Source organism: Xyrauchen texanus, chromosome 10, assembly GCF_025860055.1.
Source record: "Xyrauchen texanus isolate HMW12.3.18 chromosome 10, RBS_HiC_50CHRs, whole genome shotgun sequence".
Classification (NCBI taxonomy): domain Eukaryota; kingdom Metazoa; phylum Chordata; class Actinopteri; order Cypriniformes; family Catostomidae; genus Xyrauchen; species Xyrauchen texanus.
The window spans coordinates 14,051,117-14,062,847 of NC_068285.1; the positions used below are offsets into that span (position 1 = coordinate 14,051,117).

General features: G+C 38.0%; 1 protein-coding gene across 1 annotated transcript; it reads left to right on the forward strand.

Moving 5' to 3' along the window:
• The first annotated feature begins 562 nt into the window (after window positions 1–562).
• Window positions 563–11,405, forward strand: flot1a (flotillin 1a). The gene is made up of 13 exons (XM_052136068.1): window positions 563–676; window positions 2,676–2,725; window positions 2,816–2,891; window positions 2,979–3,069; window positions 3,518–3,661; window positions 6,832–6,951; window positions 7,347–7,442; window positions 7,573–7,725; window positions 8,134–8,315; window positions 8,458–8,503; window positions 8,696–8,833; window positions 8,931–9,095; window positions 9,825–11,405. The coding sequence occupies exons 2-13, from the start codon at window positions 2,683–2,685 to the stop codon at window positions 9,840–9,842; spliced, it is 1,272 nt and encodes a 423-aa protein (XP_051992028.1). The 5' UTR covers window positions 563–676; window positions 2,676–2,682; the 3' UTR covers window positions 9,843–11,405.
• The last annotated feature ends 326 nt before the right edge of the window (window positions 11,406–11,731 follow it).

Below are 11,731 nucleotides of genomic sequence, written 5' to 3' on the forward strand. Positions count from 1 at the left end.
TTACTCTAAAAAAGTAATTATTTACTAACTACTAATTGAATCTTCTGTGTAATTAGATCACTGCACTAATTACTCTGTCTGAAAAGTATTGCATTACTTATTACTAATTACTTTCTAAAACCCTTATCAACCTCGACCAGATGAAAAATACAAGGATAGACATGAAACTGTTCTTTTCGTTCTTTCAAATAAAACATATAAAATCTAATAAATTATTCATGAACTGGCCAAAGAATTTAATGAGGCAGCGTTGAATTAGAAAACATACATTTTAACATTAGACCTTACATATTTAAACTCACTATTGTTTTATATAGATTTGTTTTATAGTCTATACAGTATTTAACACAATTACAAGTTACTGTAATTAAATTACTTAAAAATCAAGAGTAACCCTTTACTTTACTATTTTACCCAATTGAAAAATGTATTTAATTACAGTAATTAATTACTTAGCAATGCATTACACCCAACACTGATGATAGCATCATTATTTCGTACTGCCTTTTCTATCCATGTCTACCATATGATGGCGCCAGTAAGACTCAGTGATCCGGGCGGGGCGCTATTTCTTATATACAGCTCTGTAGTTACAGCCTGCTCGATTATTGCGTCTCTACCTTGTGCCATCACCAGTTTGATTAATTCATACTACTCACTATTAACTCAGCCCACGGTAAGCGTTGTTTTGGGAATCATTAGTGTTTGTTGCGCGCTGTTACGCTGACGTGACGTGACGTGACGTATGTAAACACTGGGTTCATTCCCGTCATTGCACGATAGAAAATGGCAAATTTATCATAGCAGTTATTGCTCTATTGGAGGTTATATTGCTTGTATTTTTGTTTTTATGTGTACTAGGGGAAAATTGCTTTGCTGTGGCGTCAGGCTGAGATACTCGGCAAAATTACGTTTTATTTGGATAAATAAATTATTAGCATGTTATTATTACAGACGTCCTAGTGCGCTGCGCGAACAACACCTAATCCTCCTCACTATTAAGGCTTAGACTTAAACACCTTTTACAGAACGAAAATATGCTATTAGAAAAAAATACAAATAAAAAACTAGTAGTCGTGAAACGTATCTAGTTACAATATTTCAGGGTTCGTTTTTTTTTTCCTGGAGAGAGGCTCGTATTTTACGATTTGTCAAGCGCAGGACCAATTCATAATTTGATGGACCTGGGATACACTTGGCTTTCTCTCCAGAAATGCTGGGTTGAGTTAGTAAACTGCCAAGTCCTCCATTTCTGAGAAGCAGGAACAACACATAAGTCAGATTACAAGACAGACAGACAGACAGACAGATATTGTGCTTTTCTTTAAAAAAGTCCTTATAAGTTTACCTGTTAGTCATTCCTTATACAGTTTCCTCTGATAGTCTTCTTTCCTCTTTCATTTGATTTTTTATTTTTCTATACTCTTTTCTTATTCTCATGCATCAGGATCAGAAATTAGCTTTTTCATTAAAGGGCAATATTTGCCCCCTGGATTTAATTTTCAGGGGCGTTTTATGCCTTTTTTCCCCCAAACCAAATAAAATACATAAGGTGTCATCCCTTTTATATAAAATAGTTAAATAGAACCAATAAAGTAACATAAATTCCCAATATGAAATAACTATTGATATCTTATCTGTTTAGTAACCATGGCAATATCAGATAGGATCTCATTTTGGACAAAATCTATTACAGAATAACACTTCCTAAATGCATTATCCTATCTTAACTACAGTTGGGATTTGCTTCTGTAATATGAGTTTGTGAAAAATCCTAACTTAACTGATCAGATCTTAAGTTTCCTGTAATACGCCCCAATTGTACAAGAAAGAAACACAGTTGCACATAGAGGCTGAATGATAGTGGATTTTGACGAGACCAAGAACTAAGGTGGTGGGAAAGGATGATAACTGATTAATGTGCCGATAGTTTTAAAATGTATTTTTTGAAGGTCAAAAAACAAAATATTGCGCTGAGTGACTCCAGGCAGGCTTCCTTAGCAACCAATAGGCCCGGTTGCTAGGGTGGGTAGAGTCAGGTTGGGTTAACCTCCTCATGGTCACTATAATGTGGTTCTCACTCTCGGTGGGGTGCGTGGTGAGTTGTGTGTGGATGCTGTGGAGAATAGCGTGGGCCTTCACATGGGCTACGTCTCCGCGGTATCGCGCTCAACAAGCCGATTGATAAGATGCGCGGATTGATGTCTCAGACACGGAGGCAACTGAGATTCGTCCTCCGCCACCCGGATTGAGGCGAGTAACTATGCCATCACGAGGACCTAGAGCACATTGAGAATTTGCCATTCAAAATTGGGTAGAAAAGGGGAGTAAAAACAAAATCGTATTCTTTCCTCACTGGGACGAGCACGGACAAAGAGTCCTAAATGAATAAAATCTCAGATGCAGTTTATTGTTCAACCAAAATAACCCAAAATTCCCAATATGAATGACTAGATTGAGAAATTATTACCATTTAACCATAAAATTCAATAAAAATCAACGCATACTTAGGCCTAAATATGGGGAATTAATTAAGGGGGCATTTTTTGCCCCTATATTCTGGATTTCAGGGGCATTTTTGTCACTTTCAGTGGCATTTAGCCCACCTTAATTTCTGACCTTTAATTTTAAAGAGTTAATTTCACCCCACATGTGATTTTGTGTTTTCTCCATAGTGTGGAGATGTTTTACACCTGTGGACCCAATGAGGCAATGGTGGTGTCAGGTAAGAAAAATCATATCATATAAATTTGTTTACATTTTCTGTAGAAATCATGAAAAATGAATGTATTGTGTGATGTCATTCCTATACCAGGTTTCTGCCGCTCTCCACCGGTCATGATCTCTGGTGGAAGAGTGTTTGTTTTCCCATGCATCCAGCAGATTCAAAGGTAATATTTTCTCTGTGTGCGTTTGTATATTTGTGCGGTTCCATTTGCGTAAACAAATCTCAGCTCTTACTCTCTCTTCCATCACAGAATCTCTCTGAATACTCTGACGCTGAATGTTAAGAGTGATAAAGTCTACACACGTCATGGAGTGCCCATCTCTGTCACTGGAATTGCACAGGTTTTCTACTTTCACTCACACTTTCTAATAAGATGAAAAATGCAGATCAGAGTGTAGTATGCAAAACCAAGAACTTGCGCCCAGATTATTCTGATGTTTTGGGTTTCACTACATACATTACTTTTTATCCCGTCTCTAATAACTAGAGATGCACAGATGTATCAGCCAAACATTGCTGAGTGTAAGCAATCAGTGCATCCCTTCTAATAACATTTTATACATCTATAAAGATAAAGAACTAAAGCATGTAACGCCAGTGAAACTTGTTTACTGCTTAAAGCACACACACAAAAGAAGAATCCAGGAATGTTCAGCTGGTTGAGTGGCCCAGTCAAGGTCCAAATCACTCATTTGAAGATATAAGAAATCAAATATGTACTGAGGGCTCTGTGAAATGTACATGTTGTTGTTTGTTGCCTGGCTAAACTGCAAATTCTCTTTCCTAAAGATGAAGATTCAAGGGCAGAATAAGCAAATGTTGGCTGCAGCATGTCAGATGTTTATGGGAAAGTCCGAGGGTGAGATTGCCTATATCGCCTTGGAAACACTGGAGGGCCACCAGAGAGCCATCATTGCTCATTTGACTGTGGAGGTATGAAACACGCATGCATAAATACTGCTCTTCTTGTAAATTTACCAAACTCTGCAACATATTTGTTACAACTAGAAATATGGGCTGTTTGCCGGACAGGGTTAAAATTAATACAGAAGTAGGCCTTCATCTATAATAGTTAATCATGTCTTAAAAAATGGCTTTCTGAAACACAGATTAAGTACCGATTACTAACACCTGGACTATGGAGTCCAGGGGTCATGTTCAGCCCCAACTTGACCCCAAGGTGGAGTGGTGGTGGTGGTGGTCTAAACCACAGTACTGGTAAACTGGTAATCAGAAGGTCGTTGGTTCGACCCCCACAGCCACCACCATTGTGTCCTTGAGCAAGGCACTTAACTCCAGGTTGCTCCGGGGGGATTGTCCCTGTAATAAGTGCACTGTAAGTCGCTTTGGATAAACGCGTCTGCCAAATGCATAAATGCAAATGTAAAAGTAAATGCTTTGAACTCCCTGTTGTGTTACGCAAGCGTTGCAACTATGGCAGCTGAGAAGGCCATTCTTTGCATTAATTTCGAAGAATTTTCAGAGCCTAATGAAATCGGTTTAAATACGTATTTAATACTACAAAATACACTCGATGTTACAGTCATTGTCCTTGTCATCCAGAATAGCAAGGAACATCCTAATCAAGCAAAGGGATATGTGGAAACTGTGGTTCCTAATTATGGTGATCCAACATTTGCCATTCAGGATGACAAACCAAACATTTCTTCTAATGTCTTCAATTGTTGCATACACCAAGCTGCAGTGGACACATTTGTAAATGACTTCAGTTGGATCCATTGTGCGCACTGCATTTTTAATACTGCAGGATTTATATACACGTCACTGGTGATTGGGTAACATCTCTGACACACCCACCAAACGACAGAAAACGTACCTCAAAGCCCGTTGCACACACCGTTTCGAAGAAACATGTCGTTCAACCCGGAAACCGTAGTAAAACGGTGCACACCGTTTTGAGATTGAACATGCCCCTGAACTAAAGTAAACAAGATTAATTTAAAACCACCTGTGGTTGCCTATAAAACATGGAATGTACCGATAAAAGCCTAAAATTGTGTGGATCTGGAGAAGCAAATCCAAGAAAAACAATGGCAGCAGAAAAAATTTACTGAGCACGGGAAAACAGTTTTAAAGCAAATCGTTTCAAGACACCCCATCATTGAAGATAAACTGCACACATCAGCTGTGGAATCAAAGAAAAGGAATGCCTGGAAACCTATTTTTAAGGAATTCAATGCAAATTAACCCACATCTACAAGAGCAATACATCAACTTAAGGTAAGAATTGTTAGCTTTATTACCTTACTGTTTTATGAAATCACTGGGTTGACATTACAGTTGTTATTCAATACTGTTGTGGATAGGTGTTGTGGAAGAATATAAAAATAATGAGTTAAGGAAAATCCAGGAATCATGAGTCGCACCTTTCCAACGTGCAGCAATGTTTGAAAACTGTAACTGGGAGAGTACACACTCCTTGGACATTTATGGAAAACCAGTTCTTGCTTTATGGGAATATGGGTTGTGGCTATGCAGCCTATGACTCCTTTGAAGTTCCCATATTCATGGAATTGTACCTTGAATTTAGCCTGGGTTGTAGCATCAGGGAAGTTTATGTAATGCCCTCTTAATTCACAAATGGCCCTGCATACTCTGTGAATGACTTTACATACTGTTGGTTCACTGACATCACATAAATCACCAGTTTCTCGGCGAAAGGTGCCACATGCCTACAACTGTAGAATTATGAGCACCTGGAGACAAACTGGTACAGGCCATCCTTTTTGGGTCACAGATGAAAGCCTGGGATCTAAAAGTGAAATAATCTCCACTGCATTTACTTTATGCATTTGAAAACAATGTCGAAAAATAATTTCATCAAATGCAATGTTGCAATGGTTCACTTCTATTTGCAAGAAATTGTCTAGCTGGTGGTACTTGTTGATCTTTATTTATATAGTCCAAGAAATCCATGTATCTTCTTTGACAAACAACATTAATCTGAAGTTAAACCTGCCTCCTGGGAGGTTTAATTTAAGCCTCCCTTTAGTCCTGGAGTAATTTTAATATTCCTTCAGGAAATCAGCCTAATAAATTCAGGGCTAGGCTAAGTCTAGGACATATTTCAAACCATGACTGAGAAAGCAGATTTCTGTTAATCTTGTTTAAAAGGCCGCTTTAGTCTAGGACTAAGCTTAATCTCTGTCCAGGAAACCACCCGATAGTATACAAAGTCTGGTATATGATTAAATGGAAATGAAGATTTAGAGAACAATGTGCATTCTCAACATTTTTAGCCTATCTTGTTATCTAACAACGTTCAATGGGCATATTACAGAAAGATTCTAACATTAGAATCCTATCTTGTCTGTTTAGTAACCATGGCAATATCAGATAGGATCTCATTTTGGACAAAATCTATTACAGAATAACATTTCCTAAATGCATTATCCTATCTTTGCTTCTGTAATATGAATTTATGAAAAATCCAATCTTAACTGATCAAGACTTGAGATAGGACGTTTTCTGTAATGCAATTCTACTAATAAGAAACCTAGTTGCACATAGAGGCTGACTGATTTTGCCAAGACCAAGAACTAAGGTGGTGGAAAAGGCCGATAACCGATTAATCTGCCAATATGTTTTAAAATCGATTTTTAGAATGTCAAAAAACAAAATCGTTATTCTTTTCTCACTATGCTGGGCACAGACAAAGAGTCCTAAATGAATAAAATCTCAGATGCAATTTATTGTTCAACCAAAATCCCCAAAATAACCACTAAAGAATTAAGATTTGGTGCATAACGCGGGGCTTTTAAGTATAAACAAGTCCAAAATACACCAGATTATCGATCGTAATTATCTATACCAATTTTCGCCAATAACAAGGGCGTAGATTTGGCTTAAACATTGGGGGGTTGCAGCATGAAGCATTTGCATGTTTTCATTGATCATGGTCTAAATAATTGGGGGGTTGTGCTTGCTTGTTTTGATTAAAGTCCCCCCCATCCCCAGGAATCTACGCCCTGGCTGATAACAATAGTTCCAAAAAGCAACTATCGGCACTGATTAATCAATAAAATCGATATATAGGTCTACCTCTAGTTGCATATCAATTGTGTTGTGTGTTTATTCTTCAGGAGATCTACAAAGACCGTAAGAAGTTCTCGGAGCAGGTGTTCAAGGTGGCTTCATCTGACCTTGTCAACATGGGCATTAGTGTGGTCAGCTACACACTCAAAGATGTTCATGATGACCAGGTCTGTTTGTGTAATTGTGTTTATCTAATTCAGTCATTTTTAGACTGTGTTTTTGTGTTCGTTCACACTGTTTTTCCTACTATTCCTATGTAAACATGCACTAGCTTTTCCAGAGTCTTGTGCAGGGGCACTATATTTTTTAGATACAGTGTCAAGTTAAAAGAACATCAACTGTTAAGAACGCATCTTGAAACACCTGGGATCTGTTCTATTCGTGGCGCTGCATCTTGCTTTTGTAGTGCAAGAGTGCATTCGGTCTGAACTGCCCTAGGGATGTTTATTCAGCTTGTTAAGATTAGGTTGTTTAACAAATGCTTTTAAAGTGTAGGATCCATGTGATCTTGGTATCAATCTCTTTCTCTCGTTTTTCCTGATTGTGTCACTCTTTCTTTCAGGATTACTTGCACTCTTTGGGAAAAGCCCGTACGGCACAGGTGCAGAGGGATGCACGTATCGGGGAAGCCTTGAACAAAAGAGATGCAGTGATCAGGGTAAGAGTGTTCTCTACTCTATTGCAAATAATTTTTTCTCTTCCACACTCTTGCGGATACTGCGTAGTATTTATGTTATGTTCACACATTATGCCTTTCTCATCCTCGTGTTTCAATGTAATCATTGTAGGAAGCCCATGCTATGCAGGAGAAGGTATCTGCTCAGTACGTGAATGAGATTGAAATGGCAAAGGCTCAAAGGAACTATGAGCTAAAGAAGGCTGCTTATGACATTGAGGTCAACACCAAAAAAGCTGAGTCTGAGATGGCCTACCAGCTACAGGTAAAACTACAACCAAGCCTTTGGGAACCATCACCGATGTGAAATTTTCTTCTGTCTTCCAGCGTTTCCCTGGAGTTAACTTTTTGAGAATAAATTACAAGACAATTCATGGTGAAACAAAGCCAGAAGATCCACAGCTATTGCCAGATTGTATTCACTCATAAAGAAACCAGATTGTATGAGAAAAGAAGTAGAGTCACCTTTTCCAGGAAAATAGATGTGCTTATGAGAAGTAAGAAAAACATTTCTAACACAATACAAGTTATTTGTGATCTCTGCAAAAGCACAAAAACATTAATGGTGTTCTTGTTAGTGGAGTTATTAACTAAGATGACCTACGGTAAATTAGAAGTGTTATTGCCAGAATATTCTTTTTCAGTTAATCTTCACCCACAACTTTTACATTAGGTGGCGAAGACAAAGCAGCGGATTGAGGAGGAGAAGATGCAGGTTATGGTGGTGGAGCGATCACAGCAAATCACACTGCAGGAACAGGAGATCACACGCAAAGAGATGGAACTGGAGGCCAAAGTCAAGAAACCAGCTGATGCTGAGCGATACCGACTGGAGAAACTGGCAGAAGCTGAGCGGTGAGTGGTTTTAACCATAATTGTGCCACATAACTTAAAGGTTTTGCTTCAGAAATTGTGGCAAATTTTGATGTAATCAAACTAATACCCCATGGAGTGTTCTATATCTGACAACTTCTGCTCATTTTGTTCTCTCCAACAGTCTTCAACTCATTATGGAGGCAGAGGCTGAGGCCGAATCCATTAGAGCAAGTCATTGGTCATCCTTGTTTAGGCCAACTGCCTTTTTAAAATTGTAACGTTCTGAATACTGTTTGGTATTTCTGAACTGCGCACAGCTCAGACATTTAATGTCTTCATAAATGAAAATATGTTTGATAGTTTCAGTATTTGCAGATGCATTTGAGTTCAGTCTAGTGAAATTCATTTGTGCAAATCAGGTAAGAGGAGAGGCCGAAGCGTATGCTGTGGAGGCTAAAGGTCGTGCAGATGCAGAGCAAATGGCAAAGAAGGCTGAAGCATTCCAGTATTACAAGGAAGGAGCAATGGTGGACATGTTGCTAGAGAAACTGCCACTGGTGAGAAATCCACATAAAGCGCCTGCTCTTGTTTGAATGCAACAAAGTTAGATGTTCTGTTTTGATGGTACATTGAGTTTTACTTGTGTTACACTAGATGGCTGAGGAGATAAGTAAGCCTCTGACAGCCACCAATAAGGTCACCATGGTGTCCAGTGGAGATTCAGAGATTGGCGCAGCCAAGTTGACAGGCGAAGTGCTGGATATCATGACCAGACTGCCTGAAACCATCGAGAAACTGACTGGTGTCCGCATTTCCCAGGTGAAAACAAACCTATTTCCGTGTGTACTTGCATTCTCAACAATATGTAGAGATGTAAGGTTTGTATTGTAAAAGAAAAGAAAAGCTCGTTTGTCTTTCCATACAAACGAGCATAGCTTTGTTCCAAATGACACACTGTACATAGTGGACTTACACTACAATGCACAATATGCCATCTGGTGTATGAATTGTCATAGGGTATTATAATCTCAAATGGAGCACAAACTGTTACCACATGGTAGTGTACATTATGTAGTGTACACGGTTTAAACGCGTGTTTGCCAACCTCAGTTAAACACTTGCTGTATATCTCAAATAATATCCATATTCCCACAACGTAGGATGATGACAAAGCATTCAACTCACATTTGTAAGGTGTTGTCTTCACATAAGGTTTGCTAGTTGCCACAATCGCCTTTAATTACAATTGTTTAGAAAGGCCAGCATTGGCCAGTTAAACCCCGTCCCTACCACTACATATGACAAGCCCCAAAAGCTGAGTGTATGAGATGTCCTAAATGCTACACTGTTATTTTGGTTGAAGTACATTATGGGTACTCGCAGTACTCTTAAACACATTTCTGTGTGAACACACTACTTTAACTACAAAATGGCGCAGAATAGTGCAGAAGTGCGATTTGGGACGCAGCTCATGGCTTAATCTGACTAAGTATGTAGTGTGTGTATATACTTGCAGGCATGAGTGACAGAATTTCTCTTCCTTTTTAGGTGGCCCGCACTTGTTGAACCCACCTCTTCTTGAACAGAGCTATGATTTTAATGTTGTACGCATGCCTCACTATAATTCCCTCAAAATATTTTGCTTGACTTTTTCTCTTTTTTTTATTGAAGACATTCTCTTTGTAGCCTATTTATGCCCCCCTTTCTCCATTTCTGTCTATCTTCCACATGCATTTTTTTTGTTTCTTTCTTTCCCTGTCTCTCTCTCTAACACTGCCTGTCCTTTTTGCCAAAAACCAAAGTGCATTTTAATCTAAAAGTCCAGGGAAGAAGAATGCTGTTCATAATGCTTTTTATTTCTAATGTCTTTGTGCCATTCACAGTGAAATCTAGGATATGTTGAATTTGCCAAAAGCTGTTTTTTATTATTATTATTATTATTATTATAGAAGACTTTTAAAATGCTAGTAGTGTACTAACACCATTTAGTTAGACTTGACCATTTCCATTAGTAGTTGTAAAGTAACATGAAGGGATCCACACAGGAAAGCAGTCATTTATAAGCTTTTGTCACATCATGTGTTGATGGCAATCAATAACTGGTACTGTTGTAACTCTTTCTGGGGTTTAAATGGGATATACTTTCACTTTCCTTTAAGGATGTGTTTAAATGGTGTTGCTATTAGTTTAACAGTTTGACATAACCTCATAGGAATTATTGCAGTTATCTGCTTCAAATGGTACTATGTTCAGTTGAACTCTGATGATACTGCCTATTATGTCAGATCATCTTGAATCTTTCCAGTGTACGAGGAAACTGAACAATCAATTGTCTTTATATGTAAAGTGAGAAAAGTTAAAGGTCAGTATTCTTTGGTTGTAATGATATATTGAATATGCTATAAATTCTACCTAGTTCTGTCAGTACATCAAATTGTATACATAAGTGATTGTGATGAATGTGATTCCTTTTTCCTCAAATGTTCAAATGTCAGACTCATTACAGTATGTTGAAGCTACTGGAAGGCTTTTATTATTTTTGATTTATTTTTCATTTCATAAGCTCCAAATGCAATCATAAAACTAGCACTAATATTATGTTATGGCACTTTACAGACGTTGTAGCAAAGAAAACTTTTATTTTCCAACACATTTATTACCCCTTTTTCCCACCCACAGTTTTGAAATGTAATGTTTTGTGACTAATATTTTATAATTGAAGTGAAATGCATCCCTCTAAGGATGAAGGTGTCCATTTATTTTTGGTGGGCAGAAAAAACCCAAACATATTTATTAGTTAAACCTACTGTTATGCTGTGTAGGCTAGTGCTGCTGTGTTAGTGTGTTAGAATTACTTAAACACATTAGTTATTTAAACACACACACACACACACATATATATATATTCTGTACTATTTATACAGTGATGTATCCAAATCACCAGTTTTAAATGTTATGATTGTATCTGCTTCAATGCATGCAAAGACTAACAAACTAAAACACTTTACTCTGAATAAACTATTTGTGCGTATGATGCCTTAAACTAACCTCACTGCAACAAACATTTATTTCAATATTTTCAAAATTCTGTCTGAATTTAATAAAAATGTGACTAGCAGGAGATTTGAACCTGTGTAACTGTGAAAGTGTGCTTGCTTTCACAATTTAAAGTACACCATACTTTCTGACTAGAAAATGTGCAGGCACCTGTGATGTTGAATGTAGAAAGATGTAGTGAGCTAATTTAGCTAACATAGGCCTCTTCCGCTCAAATGAATGGGAGATATTGGAACGCCCACCCAAGGAGCTCTAGCGCACACCGGATGTAGAAAGGAATTCCCGCCTTACAGGTAAAAGAGCAAATCACATTTAGATACAGACAACCTACACGCATGCGCATTAGATAATCCGAGAGAAGCGCGTGTTTTAGCGTAAAATGAGGTGAAGCACAATTT